The sequence below is a fragment of the Zeugodacus cucurbitae genome, chromosome 4 (assembly GCF_028554725.1).
Source record: "Zeugodacus cucurbitae isolate PBARC_wt_2022May chromosome 4, idZeuCucr1.2, whole genome shotgun sequence".
NCBI lineage: Eukaryota > Metazoa > Arthropoda > Insecta > Diptera > Tephritidae > Zeugodacus > Zeugodacus cucurbitae.
Window position 1 is genome coordinate 12045714 of NC_071669.1, and position 16460 is coordinate 12062173.

Consider the following 16460-nt stretch of genomic DNA (forward strand, 5'->3'; position numbering starts at 1 on the left):
CAGAAACGGATAAATCTCAGTGACGTAAAAAGTAGCCTCCGAAATTTTAAATTCTTTGCCTTCATCTGTGTAAGTTCTTAATAACTTTCCAAGCGAGATCGCGTACTAAATGATCGAACATTACGGTTAATTCCATTTCGGAAAAGTGAGCAACAGCTGTCACAAGTTTCGGCTAATAGTTTTCAATGTGGTATGGTCTTTTCCAGTCCTTGCAGAATAAGCTCTGAAGATCTTAAGAGCCTGTCAATCCCACATATTAAATTGTTTGTCATACTTACCTCCTTAGACAGTTCTTAAGGTGAACATTAGAAGAAAGGCTGATGATCTGGAAGACAAATCATCGGATTACATTTGTGGACTGTAGATGACTTTGAATATGCAAGAAATTGGTCCAAATTTAGCGATGAGCATATATCAGTAGTCTTCGAAGTGGAGTTATACGTTGTTCTAGACATTTAATTTTTAGGGATCTTGGTATTTGGAAGTTTTTTCGGAACATATTTCAATACGATGCAAAATCTAGAACAACAAAACTTCGCCATATTTATACCATGGGTGTAAAACTAGCTTCGTGCAACAACCACTTGTTGCATTCGTCGCGGATGCCAGCTCAGCTCAAGAGCGAACGTCGCCAATGGGCTCATCCCACGTTGCCAGTGTTAGATAGACGATGCGGCTCGGCTCGATCAAATGCAGTTCGCTTGCTACGTTGATTTTTTTATATGTCCACAGATACATATATTTCGCCATCACGCCCTAATAAAATTGTCGGGTGAGCGCATGTGTGCATACAAGTTTTTTGCCGCTTAAGCGATTTTTCAGCGTTCTTGCATATTAATTTGCCTTGCACTTCGGTTATCTAAGAGACCAATTATGTACTTATGTTTGTGCACACTTGATTTAATATGCTACATATGTATATATGTAGACTGTACTGCAATGGACCTGCTTTCAGCGCGGGGCACCGTGCCTTTCTTTAGTTTGGTGAGCGCTTGCAAATTGCTCAATTAAATTTGAGTGAAATTGGTAATTTTTCAAAAATGATTGCATTAATTTTTCATTAAAGCTTTTAGCTTTGTATGAATGATCGTGAGTACCTATATGTGCATATGCAAAACTAAGAGAGTCTTCAAACTGTGTTCTTGCAGGAATTTGCTTTTAGTAAGCAATTTGCTGACGGCATATTTGTTGAACGGCGATAATAACACTTTCATTGAGAAATGTTTGGCTTCTATGGCTAATTTTTATTGCGACTAAACATCCGGATGAAGAAGAATCGTGAAGGATTCAAATAACTTAGGAACTTTTCCAAGTATTTCTACAATTAAAGTTGCGTTTTGTCGACGTGATCTAATCAAGATCGGTAAAATAATGAGGAGGGATAGCTAAGTCCAGTTTCTGGAAAGAGAAAGACACGCATAAATCAACAAACAAAATCTGATGAACCCGATCTTATCCGGCCTAATATCAAGTCTCAAACGAGAAGAATGATAATGTGGAAGATCTTCACTTAAAGTTCAGCAAATGACACCATAGACCATATTCAGGCAGGCATGAGTACCTAGAGCAATGAAATCCTTCCTAGCTCGGATACAGTACCATTCATGTGAAATTAGTTTCATTATCCGTTGGAAGATCTCGAAGTTTTGATAAGCCTAGTACAATCACAGCTATATTTGGGGAACTTGAGGTCCAAGTGAGCCTATGTAACTTTCATTTGGAGTAAAGATCTTATTTCTACGAGATACTAAAAACATCAACGCATTATTTCTCAGTATTGGATTTGAATCTGTAATAGTCAGATATTCTAGAAAGAAACAAGCGAATCATTTCAGTCAATATTAACACAGCCGAATCTATAAAAGTCCCTCTTCTCCCAGTGAAGGATCTATTGTAACTTCCTAGTATGAACCGGTAATGAAAGGGAATCTGTATATTGAATCTAGTATCCTTTGGGCATTTGAGTCGATGTATTGGCTTCTATGTTGCATGAAATCGTAACCTCAACCTCATTTCTTCGGTATGAAAGCCGTATTTAACGTTAGATCGTATATGCGATCAGTTCTTGAGATATTAAAGCCTTTTAAGTTTTTTGAGCGTGTCTTCGAAATATTTTATTTTTATATGCATACCACACATATGACACTGATACGCCATTTTTGTGACTAATCACATATCAGCGTCAGTAGAAATGACAAACGGTTGTCAGCACATATGCGACTGCGTAAAAAGAAAGCGTGGAGAGAAGCGCCACAATGACAAGTAACGGTGTTCTACTATGGGCAAACGGCATACTCACGCCGCTTTCAGTTTTGATGACGATCAAGAAGAAGAAGACGCAGACGAAGACAAGACAACAAGTGTCAATTGCGATCAATCGCATGCAACAAGCGGTATTGTAGGTATATAAGTATTAAGCAGCAAGTTGTCCGTTGCAAAGTAGCTGTTATGGTAGTTATGTAGGTATATTAACAGTTGTTTGCTTCTTACCTTGTCTGTCGGACAACATGCAATACATATTCATACTCATAACACACGCATCCACTCATGCAATTTCAATGCAACTTGCAATTGTGTGGTTGCCACCATTGGTCATCTTCAATGCAACATTTTTACTCTCGTTCGTTACAGTTGTCAATTTATTTGTTTATATTTTTTAGTTATTGACATTTTGTGGGAAATATCTTGCAATCTCTCTGACGTTGTGAAATATTTAACTGTAGTCGCGTAGTCGTGACAGCGGCATAACAGGTTTGTGTTAATTTGTAGTGTTATTGTGGCAGCAACTGCTGCTAACTGCAAGGGAATATTGCTAATTGTCGACAAGCGTTGCTCAGTGGGCATTATTGCTTGTTCTATGGTAAGTCATCTTCGGAAATATGGTCAGATACAGCTAGGAAGTACATATTGAATTATTATACATATTTATATTTGCTTCAAGATGGTGATGTTATCGCGAGATTTGTGTGGTCGATTGAGCTTTTTGTATATTAAATTGTCAATTTTGGTTCTTTTCTTGGACAATGGATCTTACGTTTGTCGGAATCTTTATGACTCATAGTATAAATTATAATAGAATTACACCGATCTTCTCTATAGTCTTCTGGGTTCAATACCATACCGAAGTATTCTGTGTCATACCTTTACTTTATACCCGAAGAATGTCACACACAACACCACTAAAAATCAGTCATGGATAACCATCGAATATTTTGTCTCAACATATAGTTCATTCTATCGACCAGTCTCTCGAAGTCTAAAAACTGGCAGATAGATCCGAAGATTATAGTGCATGCATTAGCAATTCAATTCATGACTTGTGGATAGCCATATTCGATCTAATTAACCGACTGTGAAGAGAATCGAGAGAGATTTTAGACTCCTTAAAATGAATTAACGAGTTTTCAACATAAAAAAGGGGCAATAAAGACTAATAGGTAGGGATCCGCTGCTTTTAAAAGACCAAGTAAAGTTGGACTTGTCTTCGCCTGGCATTTCGAAATGACGTTATAGCCTTTTCACACAACCAAATTAATTGATCAATTAAAATTTTCATTAATAAACCAGTTTTCGTTCTTCACACTGACGGCTACTCGATTACAAATTAATTTAGATTTTTATTTTGTATGGTAAATCGATCTTAATCAGCGCTTTAATCTAGCGAAGACCAGTCAATTGATCAATTAGCTCCTGTGTGAAAAGGCTATTAACTTGTGAGTCGAAAAACCGATTGGCAGACTACTCTAGATTCAGCATAACTGTTTAGTCGATTATCGATCTCAAGAAGAAGAAACTTGTGAACTCAAATATTCAATTTAAATATTCGATTCAACAGGCTCTTGTAAAATATTCCGAAGCTGCTTCATTTAACTGTCAAACTTCTTCAAATAAATTGCAATATAGATATTTTAAATTAAAACTTTGTTTATATAGATACATTTGTATATAGTAAGACAGATCACTTCCAATAAATAATATATTATAAATGATTGCTTGATTGATTGCAAATATGAAAAATATCTTAGAACAAAATAAATAAAATTATTTAAACTTCCTCAAACAGCCTTTCACTGGCCAACTGATGTGTATATTTATCTTCGCCGCTTGTTAGTGGACGATTATCATAGCACCGCCTAACTGCTTCCGTCAGCACTTCAGGGTTTACCAGCACGTTCAAGTCGTCCAAGTGGCACATAAATTTGCCAAGCTTAAAATTGATATTAATGCATACATTATGCAACAAGTAAATTAATAAGCGTCGCTGCGCTACACCAGCGCAACTAGCTAAAACTGATAATATACTCGTAGCAGCTGAGTGATATTATAAAAAATGTGCATCAAATTGATTAAAAGCCATCAACAAGATGTTGCAAGAGGCGCTATCACACACAGTTGTGCAGCAATTAACGTTGTTGCAACATTGTTTAAACCGGCGCATGTTGGGCGTTTGGGTATTTATGAGGCTAAAATTAAAATGGCAGAGTTTGAGCAGTTTTTAGAGGCCTACAACTAGAAGTCGGCAGTGACATTGTATAATCTAAATTGTGTTTATTTAGACTTTCTTAAAATAATTTTTGTCATGACCTGGGGGTCTTACTGTGTGTGCCTTATGTCTTTAGGATCGCTGAATCCGGATCCGAGCTCCATTTAACCCCATCCGATCAGGGTTTTGACATAACCCCAGAGAATCAATATGACAGACAGGGGTTTTCGAGGTCTCTGATTACGAATCCGGTCTCGGTTTTTCAAAATTCAAAATGGCGGATGCAATATGGCGAATTTTTAAAATGATGGACACATATATTCACCATTTTGAATTTTTGAAAAGTAACGTCAAATACGTTATCAGCGAAACTCTGAAACTGAAAATAATTGGCCATTAATATTAAAGACACCAAACTTATCAGATCTAATACAGAGTTGGTACTCTAAAGACCAACTATAAACGATTTCAGCGGTTCATTTTACAAATAACCTTCACACCACAGCTACTATTGTACCCAGAATTTTTTAGACTAGCAGAGTCTCACCTGAGTTTCATAAGGTAACATCATCGGCAAGAATTCCATCGCTTGTTCTTTCATTTGAGCCGCGAGCATGCTCTTCCTCGACTGCGATCGGCTGATAAATTATGGATTTAAAGTTCGAACACTTTTCAATGGCGGTGCAGATAGAGAACTTATTAATCCGTCGAAAGTATCCTAAAGTTATTAACCCACTGTTCAAGGCATGTAAAGAAACATTCTTTAATTTGAATAGAAGCTCAACATCTACTGAGTTACTTAGCCCCTTATCGATTTTCCCACATAAAACAGTGTTTCTTATTTGCTTTCTTATACCAAATTAAAGCTGTATTGGTAGTTCATTACAAGTTAGCCAGAGCACCCTTTAGTAACTTGGTATGCAAGCTTCTTCTTGTAGAAAACTAACTTTCATAATTAATATGCACCATTGTTCGAATCATTAAACTGATCGTTACGCTTAAATCACGTCATTAAGATTGCTCGAAAGACCTTTCAATTTGTGAATAAAAAATAGAAAGAAAACTGTTTTCACACACACAACAGATGGCTTCACTGTACTCCATTTCTGCAGTTAATCGTTGTAAAGTCTCACAAAGGAATTGTCATATCCTGCAGCACAAAGAGGAAGGCTTATGGGCATAAATTATGTGTCGATATGAATGAGCAGAGATATGCTTATAACAGCACTTGAACATATGAGATGTGATGTATGCAACAAAAACAACAAAGCAACTATTTTCGATGATCAAGCAGATTTCGCAGAGCGCTTAAAGCGTCACACAATTGAGGACACAGTTGATGTAGAAATAGAAGATTCATTGTGGCATGCGGAGTGCCGATGTGGCAGCCATGCTTGGTTAGGTAAATTCCTGTAAAGGCTGACCGGCAATAAAGCAATTATCTATGTGTTGTTGTATATATATTTAGAGAGTACAGATAAAGTATATTGTGGAAGATAATTTTTATATACAAAGTTATAGATATGTTTTACAAGAACGACTGTTGCCTTTTCCCAGGCGCGAATAGAGGCGCCAAAGCTTGAGTTTTACAACAGGAAAGCAGGCAACCCACTTAAGCACATAATATGTATGCTTGCAACAGCAAAGAATAGTTTAAATATAGCCTGGGCCGTGCTCTAATAGTTTTAACGATGATCATTACATGCCGAAGTCATTAGTTGTAGTTACTAAGTTTAAGAGTCGTCAAGCAACGAAATGGTTTTTAGGTGGACGTGCGTTCTATTTACCCAGAAAGTCTTGTTTTTGCTGAAAATTCAAAAATCCATATTAATATTATAAATACGAAAGTAACTCTGTCTGTCTGTTACTCTTTCACGCCTAAACGGCTGAAGGGATTTTGATGAAATTTGGTATGGTGATAGATGATAACCTAGAAATGGTCATAGGCTATAAATAATCACGCCATCGTTCTTAGGGGGTAGGCAGTAGGCAGATAACTAAATTGAGTTAGTGATTTTTAGTCGTTTTTGTTGGGACTTTTGCTCTTTCACGTCTAAACGGCTGAACGGATTTTGATGAAATTTAGTTAGGAGATAGATAGTACTTAGTTACATTTTTATTACTAGGTAGTTAAGGTAGCTGTTAGATGTAGGTATTTTCTTAACCAACCATTCATATGTATCTCTAGGTTTACTCAGATACGTATTATTCTTTATTTTTGCAGTCGCTTTCATTTGTTAATTCTCAATTCATGTGCATGTTCATATGTATGCAGCATATTGTTTATGATATAAAATATATATAAATAATAATATTTTGAAGATAGTCATTGTTGCTTTGTTAAAATATTTTTGTCATTGATCAATTGTATAAGGCTGTGTCGATAACCCAAAACAATTTGTAACAAGTAGGGAAGGCATAGGGAACATTTTATACTCTCGCAATTTATTGATGTATTTTTATTACACACAATTTGAAATAAAGTCCAATAGAATAACGAAAATCAGCATATATAGTACATGAGGGTTGAGGTAATTCCTGAACCGATTTCACTCATTTTCAACGCCCAGTTATAATGGGAATAGGGGCAACTTGGCACATGTTAGAAGGCAGACAAACGGCAATTCGGCCTTGAAATTACTCCTAAATTGCAAATCAACGAAACACCAGTTTGCAAAATCGCCAAAAATAGCGCTATAGCGAAGATTCTCCAGATATGCAAGTTGATAATTTGGGAAGTACGGCGCATAAAAAATCGCTTACATACAAGTGTTTTTGCAACAAGATCAAACTGCGATTGTAGAAGCAGTTGCTAGATATTGGAATTGGTAATATCACAGTTGACACCTCGATGACAGATTTCTGTCTCTTCTGTCTCTTTTCGGACATAAAACAACAATATAATACCCATAATTGGCTGAGTGAACGACCTTTATTGGTCGCAAAAAACAAAGATGTCGTCGATGTCAATGCGACAATTTAGAATTTCGTAACAGATACAAATGAGGATGACGTAGCCAACAATCCCAAAGGATTTTTATAATCATTGGAGTTACCTGGATGCCAAGTCACCACTTAATTTTACATTTAAAAGTAGCATCAGTTGTCATCATGCTGTATAACATAAATCAACCTCGACTTTGTAATGAACTTTGTATCGTCATCGAAGCCAAGATTGATTGTATATCTTAGTCACAAAACGTGTGGCCGGGTCTGCTAGTATATAATAAAGTACGATCTACAACAGACCTTTCAATAAGATGAACACCCTGTTCCTATCTCAGAACCTATTTTTTCGGCTTAACGATTTTTAGTGGAGACTTCAACTACCAGCGTACAAAATTTATAAAACAGGACCGTTGATGGATATCCCACTGTCCTTTTTTCTCCATCCCTCTCTCTTTAATTATAGATGTATTTATCTCTCACTATCTTCCTCTCTTATGACATATATTTTCTATCTCTCTCTCCCCTTTTTTATGATATATACACCTATATCTCCTTCTCTCTCTCCATCGGCAGTTTGTGAGTGACAAAAGCATCGGAAATCTCTCTCTAAACTTTGTAGGTGATGTACCGTATTCTTCAACCAAAACTTATTTCAAAACGGTTGTCAGAATAAACGCGTTAAAATCATATTTTTCTTGAATAGAAAGTCCATCCAAAATTTCTTCGTAACAGAGTTTTTTCTGCGAGATTACTTACTAATACTTCCACGATGATATTTTATTTTCTTGCAAGTAATCGAATTTAAGTTCAAAAACTTCAAGAACCAATTTTGCGCTTACTTTCCTCACACTAAGTCGAGTGTATCCGAAAAATATATATAATACAATATCATTTACGAAATCGCAGCAAAGCATTCAGGTGTGGCAAGTACGGCACAAGTGGCATGACACGTCGATTTGGCAACAAACAACCCAATAAGCTACACATACAGACACATATGGAGTGTAGGTGGGAGTAATATATATAATATATACTATATATATAGAGAAAGATGTTTGTAGCGACCTTTCAATACCGCGTACCCATTCAAGGGTGCAAGTAGCAGCAACAATTTTCCAAGTGTTTTTGTGAGGGCAAAAGAAAATTTTCGCAATTTTTCACTTGAATGAGTTTCGGGCGAAAGGTGAGCAACATATGTGTATATACATAGAGCATATATTGAGAAAAAAGTGGCACATATGCACCTTGGAATACCATGGAATAATTCAAAATCATATTTCTTTTCCGGATGAATGAACTCAGCACAAAAATTATTTGTTATTGAAGTTAAAGTGGGTCAAAGTAAGTTTAAAATTTATGAAGGTCTGAAAATGGCTGAGATTTAAATTGGAAAATAAATGCGCTTGTGTGGGTATGTATATTTGTACCTATATGTATATTATGTTTTCATAACTGTTTAATAAAATTTCGGAGTATACATAACAGTGGTAACGACATACAATGGGCAACAAATAATTTTCGTAGTTAATATTTTCGAAGTATTTAAAATATTCGGAATAATGTTACGGAGTTGACTATCAGTAAAAATTTCGGAGTATTTTTGCAGAGTATTTTTTTCGGAGTTTAAATTATTTCTTCAAGAATTTTATTTTGCAGTGATCAGTAATTTTTCGGAGTGTGTGAAATATTCGGAAATATTTTCGGAATAAAATTTCGGTGTACTTTTTCGGAGTTAGAATTGTTTCTTTGACAGTAATAGTTACTATGGCTTAGTAATTTTTCGGAGTATATAAAATTTTCGGAATAACTTTCGGAGTAATTTTTGGGAGTGAATATTTTTTCTTGTTTGCTTGGATTTTTTTATTTCCATTTTTTTCCTAACATGTGCAAATTTGACCCTCAATTAATAATTTCTTTCTCAACCTGCCGCACGCACATTCCACCGCTAATTGCAATTGCATTATCACCACCTTCCTTCAAAGCGCGCTCATTTATCATCTGCCCTGGTGTTAACACAAATTTGGTTGCACATTCAAAGATACATATTTATCGGTTGAATTATTTGCCGCATCGCATTTAGCGATTAATGCATTCCTAATTTATTTACATGTTTTGGGCGTACAAAAGTTGGAATATCACGCTGTGTCGGTCCCCCGAACTTAAAACGCAAACGCATTTTTCTTACATATGGCTAGAAAATAGTACGATGACATAGCTGAAAATCTCGGTGCGTGTTGCAACAGCGTGCAAATATTAAACACAAATTGATTGTGCAACACGCATGTGGCATGTTGCAAGTATGTGCACGCTAGAAACAGGATTCTGGCTACCGGCTAAAAACCGTTGAAATGCGTTATCTCACATTGACCATTTTTTACACCTCCATTTTGCTGGGACTCGCACCACCACCTCCTGAGTGCTTCTTCGCTTAACTTGTGTTACGTGCTGCCTACATGTTAGCTAACAGTACATTCTGTTATTTATATGCAAACATTTGTCAGCGGCTACGCAATTGAACGCAATTAGTTTCCGCCGACCCCACTAGTTAATACCTACATATTTCTTTAGCTCAGTGTGTGGGGCGGATAAATAATTTAATATTGATTGGCCAGTAAGTCATTTCGATGGAAATTATGTACCTCAATTTGTTCTACTTAAGCACCCGGAGAGATGTGATTTGAGGTTATGAACTAACGGATTTAATTCTAAATTTAGTGAAGTTAATAGGCACTTGAACCCACATATGATTTATACCTACATAAGTTTATTCGTTCTTCTGGATTGCTGAGTATTTTATTATGGACTATTTGTAGCTTTAAGAACTTCAGAAAAAGTGAAACCATATTCTAAGGCGGTGAAGCTCAGGGTATCTGATTTTGATCCGGAAGCTACCTTATGCTTCAACTCTCCGTCCGACTAGTGATAAACAAATACAAGTGTTTTTCAATAGGGACGCTACAAAAGCTGACCAATAGGGTCCCGCTCTTTGACATTTCCCTCTCTCGGTTTATGTGCCAGCGGCGTCATTGGACCGTACTACTTCCGTGATGATCAAGACCGGCAAGTTACTGTGAATGGGAATCGCTACTGCTCAATGATAACCGGAAATTTTCGGCCAGAATTGGATGATATGGACTTGGACTATATGTGGTTCCAATAAACGGCTCCACAAGCCACACAGCGAATGTCACAATCGATTTATTGAAAACCAAGTTGGTGAACGTGTTGTCTCACAAAATGGGCCAGTTAGACTATTTCCTATGGGGCTACGTCCAGTCTATGGTCTATGCCAACAAGCCAGCGAAGATTGATGAACTTCGAATCTCAATTTTTGAAGACCGAAAAAAAGAATTTTCAACTTACCTAGGGTAATAAGGCTCTTCATCTTTATAATTTATAAATCTTTCTCCAATATTTTCATCAAAATGTCTACTGCGGCTTATCTTAAGACTGACTCTTTACGAAAGTCATGTCTCAACAGATAAGAATTCGCAAAACTTCAGCTGTCTAGGTAGAATACCTATCTCTTGCACTTCTAGAACACAATGAAGTCCTCACAGTTCCATAAACGCACGCATTTTACACTCAGTTATGCCTGCTTTTTAATTAAGGAGACTGATAAACTGTCCTAAGAACACTTGTCCTTGGAATTTTTACAAAAATTATTCTTCCAATAGTTTTATCTAATGCCGAAACGCTGTCGAGCTAATATTCCTGGATACATATAAGTCTGGTCCCATAGATGCTGAAATGGAATAGACTTATCTTTGAGGTCCAAAGTTGAGAAGGAGAGAGAAAGTTCTTCGAGTCTAACCTCACGTCACCATCCACGTTATTCGCTACGTCGCAGTATCAGAATACATTTATAGCCGACGGCTGCAACCGAACACTGTTATAGTAAAGTGTGAGTCAAGTCATTTATAAAAGCTCAATTAGTGCATAAGCGTGATGTGATTAACCGAAAGACCATACGATACGAAAAAAAATTGAAATCAATATAATTGCGTTTTAAATCAAAAACCACGAAACGGTTCAAAGAATACTCAACTTGCTTGCAGGGACTCACCCTCGCTCATTTACATATGCAAATGGATGAGTAACGAAGTGGGTGTGTGAAAAAAGCAGTGAGACAGCAGACAGACCAAGACACCAAAAAAGTACCAAATTTATAATTATGAAAGAATACATAAATAAAATATAATATTGGTCTTGTGACACGAGCGGCGTGTCGGCGTGTTGCCATTCGGCATACGATCATTATGCAGAAGTATGAATCGTACGCCGATTTCGAAAGTTTTGCGAAATTGACAAGAAGTCTTCATGACCGACTAAGAATACCAAATGTAAAGAGTACAAAAATCCCATCAAATAAGTTAATTTTAAGATTTTTTTAGGAGGGGCGCCAACTGCAACGCGTGCTCACTATCCCACTGAAGCTAGTCGGGTATATAAAAGCGTTTGCGTTCAAGCTCAACTAAGACAGTTAACAACTGAGTTTACTTAAAGAAACAACATGAAATTCCTTGTGATTTTTGTAGTCAGTAAGTAATCCATTACTATTATTTTGGTGACCTTTTATCCTAACTACATTTTATCCTTCACACAGTCATCGCATGCGCCAACGCATATCTGGTACGCGTACCAGTCGATTCCATCTCATCGGCATCGAGTGAGGAGTTACTAATTACACCACCTGGCGGTCAGCCTCAACCGGTTTCAATTTCCGATTCCATTTCTTCGGCATCCAGTGAAGAACTGCTGCTACTACCAACTGGTGCCGCCCCTCAGCGCACGCACTTATCTGGTGTAGGTGTCGTGTCACAACCCATTTTGCAAGCCGTGAAGGTTAAGGTGCCTCAATACGGTAATGCTTTGAATACCAATCGCATACTCACTCAAATCTTTGGACCACAAGAAGCCAACGTACAAGGTGCGCGTGTTTACGGTTAAGTTGAAAGACAGGAATATGGACAATGACCAAGTGGCGACCTCAGGAAATAGAAAATGGAAACCTTGAACACTTGCTTTTGCGAACCCAAGCAAATTTGGAGAGAGAGAATATGAAATAATAATCGATACATTTACCTCATATACTTAAAAAAAACAATATTCTTGGTGAGGGAAATGTTATTCAAATTTAAAACTCAATAATAATTAAAGAAATTTTGAAATTTTTAAATTGTATACGAAATCCTTTATATTCAGAACATTCTTTAGTTATTTGGAAGAGCAGAAGAACTAGAGATGAACTACGAAAAGCTTAAATCCTCTCTGATGATAGCTTCGAGATACAAGATCAGTAATGATCTTTAGTTCTCCTTGTTAGCAATACTAAGATAAAGAAATCATCATCCAGAGGCAAGTACTACAGGAATTAAAATACCAACTTTGTTAATCGAAACTTCGGGAATATTATAAATCTGAAACTATTTTGGCAAGCCCGTTTAGTAAAGCTCCGAACAATCAGCGCTTTCAACCGAACAAACTTAATAAACTAAAATAAAAGCTCCACAGGTTTAAACCGTCTTTATAGCATTAAGCGGTTTTTGAGAAATACTTTCTTGATTGATATTAAAACTAACTATAATGTAAGCCTTTCCGAATTAAATGTACTCATCTCATTCGTGTCTATTATTTTTGTAAACTCCATACCGTTCTCGATAAGATAAAAGACTCAACAGTTTCAGGAGGATTCTTGTTGTGGAGCGAATAGTCTTCGAAAAAAGTTTTATTAAATATTTGATTTATTGAACCATTGATCGAATCACCTAGGAAACCGTTAACTAATAAAAAAATCCCTCATTGGCCGAGGAAGACCTGACAAAAGATTATGGCGAAATTCAAAAAGTCTCCTATACTAAACCATTATTCATTTGGAAATTATATTATAGATTTATGGGTTTCTGTCTTGTCTTTCTACACAGAAAGTAAAAATAGTACGTAAATTGACTCTGTATGGGTAAATTTCCAAGACAAGTGGAATCTTCTTCTTCTTCTTCTTCTTGACTGGCGTAGTCACCGCTAACGCGGTTATAGTCGAGTCCACAACAGCGCGACATTCGTTTCCTCTTTTGGCAGTTTGGCGCTAATTGGTAATGCTAAGAGAAGCCTGGTCCCTCTCCACCTGGTCCCTCTCCACCTGGTCCTTCTCCTCATTCTCGGCTTCCACCAGCGGGGACTACATCGAACACTTTCAGAGCTGGAGCATTTCCGTCAATTCGAACAACATGACCTAGACAGCGTAGACGCCGTATTTTTATTGGCTGAACTATGTCAGTGTCGTCGAATAACACATACAGCTCATCATTCCATCTGCGGTATTCGCCGTTGTCAATGTTTAAGGGAGCATAAATCTTCTGCTAAATATTTCTCTCGAAATGTCCCAGTGTCGCTTCATCTGATGTTGACATCGTCCATGCTGTGGCACCATAAAGTAGGACGGGAATGATGAGGAAATGTTGATTTTGGTTTTTGTTCGTTGAGAGACGACTTTTCTTTTCAATTGCCTACTCAGTCCAAAGTAGCTCCTGTTGCAAAAGCCACTTCCTCTAACACTTCAGGAAATAAAACAAATTTCTTTTTATGTTTCTTTATGTCTTTTAGGAAAAAATTTATGTCAAAAATGAAGGCAGTGATTTTTTACTAAACAAAATCGTATGAAACAGTGTTTGGGGAAAATTGAGGCATCTTCGAAGTAATAATGCGGTCATCACAGCTGAACTTCAACGGTTACCTGACCAACCGCGGCACCGGCAACATTTGGCACTAGTTGTTGTTGCGGAACGCCTTGTTGAGCCTGCTGTGGCACTGCAACACCTTGTACCGGCTGAACTACTCCCGGTTGCTGCTTTTGCACTTGTTGTGCTTGATTGAGCACTTGTGGAATGTGTTGTTGTATTTGGCTGACAATTTGTTGCACCTTTGGAGGTACGGTGTATGGCACGCCACTTGCAACTACGACACCCTGTGGTGGTTGAGCAACAGCTTGTTGCTGTTGTTTCACGACTTGATTGATCACTTGTGGAACTTGTTGCTGCACTTGCTCGATGGCCTTTGCAACTGGTGGAGACACGCCAACGCCGGGCACCTGTTGCACTACATTCCCTTGTTGTTGCTGTTGTTTTTGTACCTGTTGCGCATGATTGACGACCAGTGGAATGTGTTGATGCGCGTGTTGCACGATTTTTTGCACTTTAGCCGGTATCTTCGGCAACATCACTTGCTGCTCAACTACAGCAACTTGTACTAGTTGTTGTTGTTGCTGTTGAAATTTGTTTATAAAATCTTGTAATTTTTGCGCTTGCTGCTTTAGGTAGAGTATCATTTGTGGTATGTGTTTATTTACGCTTTCGACAATTTGTTGCACTTGTGGTGGCACTGCCGAGGATTGGCTGCGCGCAGCAACGACACCCTGTACTCCGACCACAGCTTGTTGTGCTTTATTGACATCCACACCTTGTTTTTGCTGTTGTATGTGTTGATTTACTACTTGTGGCACGTGTGTGTGTACATGTTCCACAATTTGTTGCACGTTCGCTGGTATCACCGGCACTTTTACTGCCTTGCCACTAACACCTGCCGCATGCACTTCGTTCTTATGCAACTTATGATGATTCAATACTTGTGGAATGTGTACGTGCGCATGATCCACAATATGTTGCACACGATTGGGTACTTCGAAGTTCATATGCGGTACGGGTACATGTTTCACAACACCGGTTAGCGTAAGCTTCGGCGCATTTGGAACTTGTTGATATTGTTGTGGTTTGGCATGCTGCGCAACATGTTGTTCGTGTTGATGTACATGTTGCTGGCTTTGGTGCACTTGTTGAGGGCTTTGGTGAACATGTTGCTGACCATGATGCTGATGTTGCTGTTGTGGTTGTCCATGTTTACCATGTTGATGCACATGCAGCGGACTGGATACAACTTGTTGCTCATGTTGATGATGCGGTACCTGTTGCTGACCATGCACTAAAAGTTGCGCAACATGTTGCTCAATCTCTTGTGCGTGTTGATTTTGCGCTTGATGACTGTGATGAGGATGTTTTTGTGCTTGTTGGCCTGGTTGACCCGGCTGCCCTGGCTGCCCTGCATTGATCTCGTTTTGCTGTGGTGCGTTGCCTTGGTAGGCGTAAGCGCTACCGATTAGAGCTGGAATTAAACGTAGAAATATAAGTTTTTATTAATTTTGGATTTAAAAATTATATAATGTAAATTTTTCTAAAATTTTTATGAAAAATTTGTTTTTTTTTAATTTGAATTTTTTTTATTAAAAATTTTATTCAAAAACAATTATAATTTAACTTCACCACCTACCCAGCAATAGGTAGCCCTTCATATTGTTATAGAAATTTTTTCAAATGTTTACAACGAACGTCTCAGAACGTTCTGCGCGTGAGTTTGTTGACGGCAAGCGCTTTTTATACCTCAGTACGCATTCATATTTTTATTACAATTTTTACGGCGCATCGGCTTAATTTTTGCGCTTACAGCTGTAATCGCTACATTTCCTTTGTCTGTAAAATCGTCCAAATTCTCAGTATTTTTTCATTTTTATGCAAATTTTCTTGCGTTTTGGTGCCACTTAATATTTTACAATCAAAATTTGTAAAAATTGCACGCTGTTTTTGCGTCTCGATTACTTTTTTATCATTTTGTTTTTATTTTTGAAGCTCAAACAGGTAATGCAAAAATTTGAATTACGTATAATTTTCATTTGGCTCTTTGGTGGCGTAGCAATAATTTTATCTGTCGCAATGACGTTGTGTTTTTTTGTTGTTGGTTATTATTAAGTATATTTACGTATAGAGGACATACTAAGATGCGTCTGTGAGTTTGAAAAATGTCTTATATTTAATTTTTGTCGCTGTTAGCAACAAGAGAACTAATTTCAAAATTTTTATAAAACGTGCCTTCAAAGGCTCTTTAATAAAAAAGCCTACCCTTTTCCATTTTTATACCTTTTTTCAATTCATTTTTTTTTTTACATGTTTAACCTTTATAATACTATATTCCATTCCTCTCA

General features: G+C 37.3%; 2 protein-coding genes across 3 annotated transcripts; one reads left to right on the top strand and one right to left on the bottom strand.

Moving 5' to 3' along the window:
• The first annotated feature begins 11813 nt into the window (after positions 1-11813).
• LOC105209952 (uncharacterized) lies at positions 11814-13053 on the top strand. Of its 2 annotated transcripts, XR_008470939.1 has the most exons (3): positions 11814-11973; positions 12039-12547; positions 12638-13053. XR_008470939.1 is itself a non-coding variant. In XM_011180642.2 (2 exons), the coding sequence occupies exons 1-2, from the start codon at positions 11946-11948 to the stop codon at positions 12380-12382; spliced, it is 372 nt and encodes a 123-aa protein (XP_011178944.1). In that variant the 5' UTR covers positions 11814-11945; the 3' UTR covers positions 12383-12611. The 2 variants fall into 2 exon arrangements, 1 of the variants encoding a protein (XP_011178944.1); XM_011180642.2 differs by lacking the exon at positions 12638-13053 and having other exon boundaries at positions 12039-12611.
• Positions 13054-14005: 952 nt separating this feature from the next.
• Positions 14006-15910, bottom strand: LOC105209958 (putative mediator of RNA polymerase II transcription subunit 12). Its single transcript, XM_011180656.2, has 2 exons — positions 15752-15910; positions 14006-15586 (listed from the first exon to the last, which is right to left on the bottom strand). Exons 1-2 carry the CDS (start codon positions 15771-15773, stop codon positions 14142-14144), a joined length of 1467 nt encoding a protein of 488 aa, XP_011178958.1. The 5' UTR covers positions 15774-15910; the 3' UTR covers positions 14006-14141.
• Between the last annotated feature and the right edge of the window lie 550 nt (positions 15911-16460).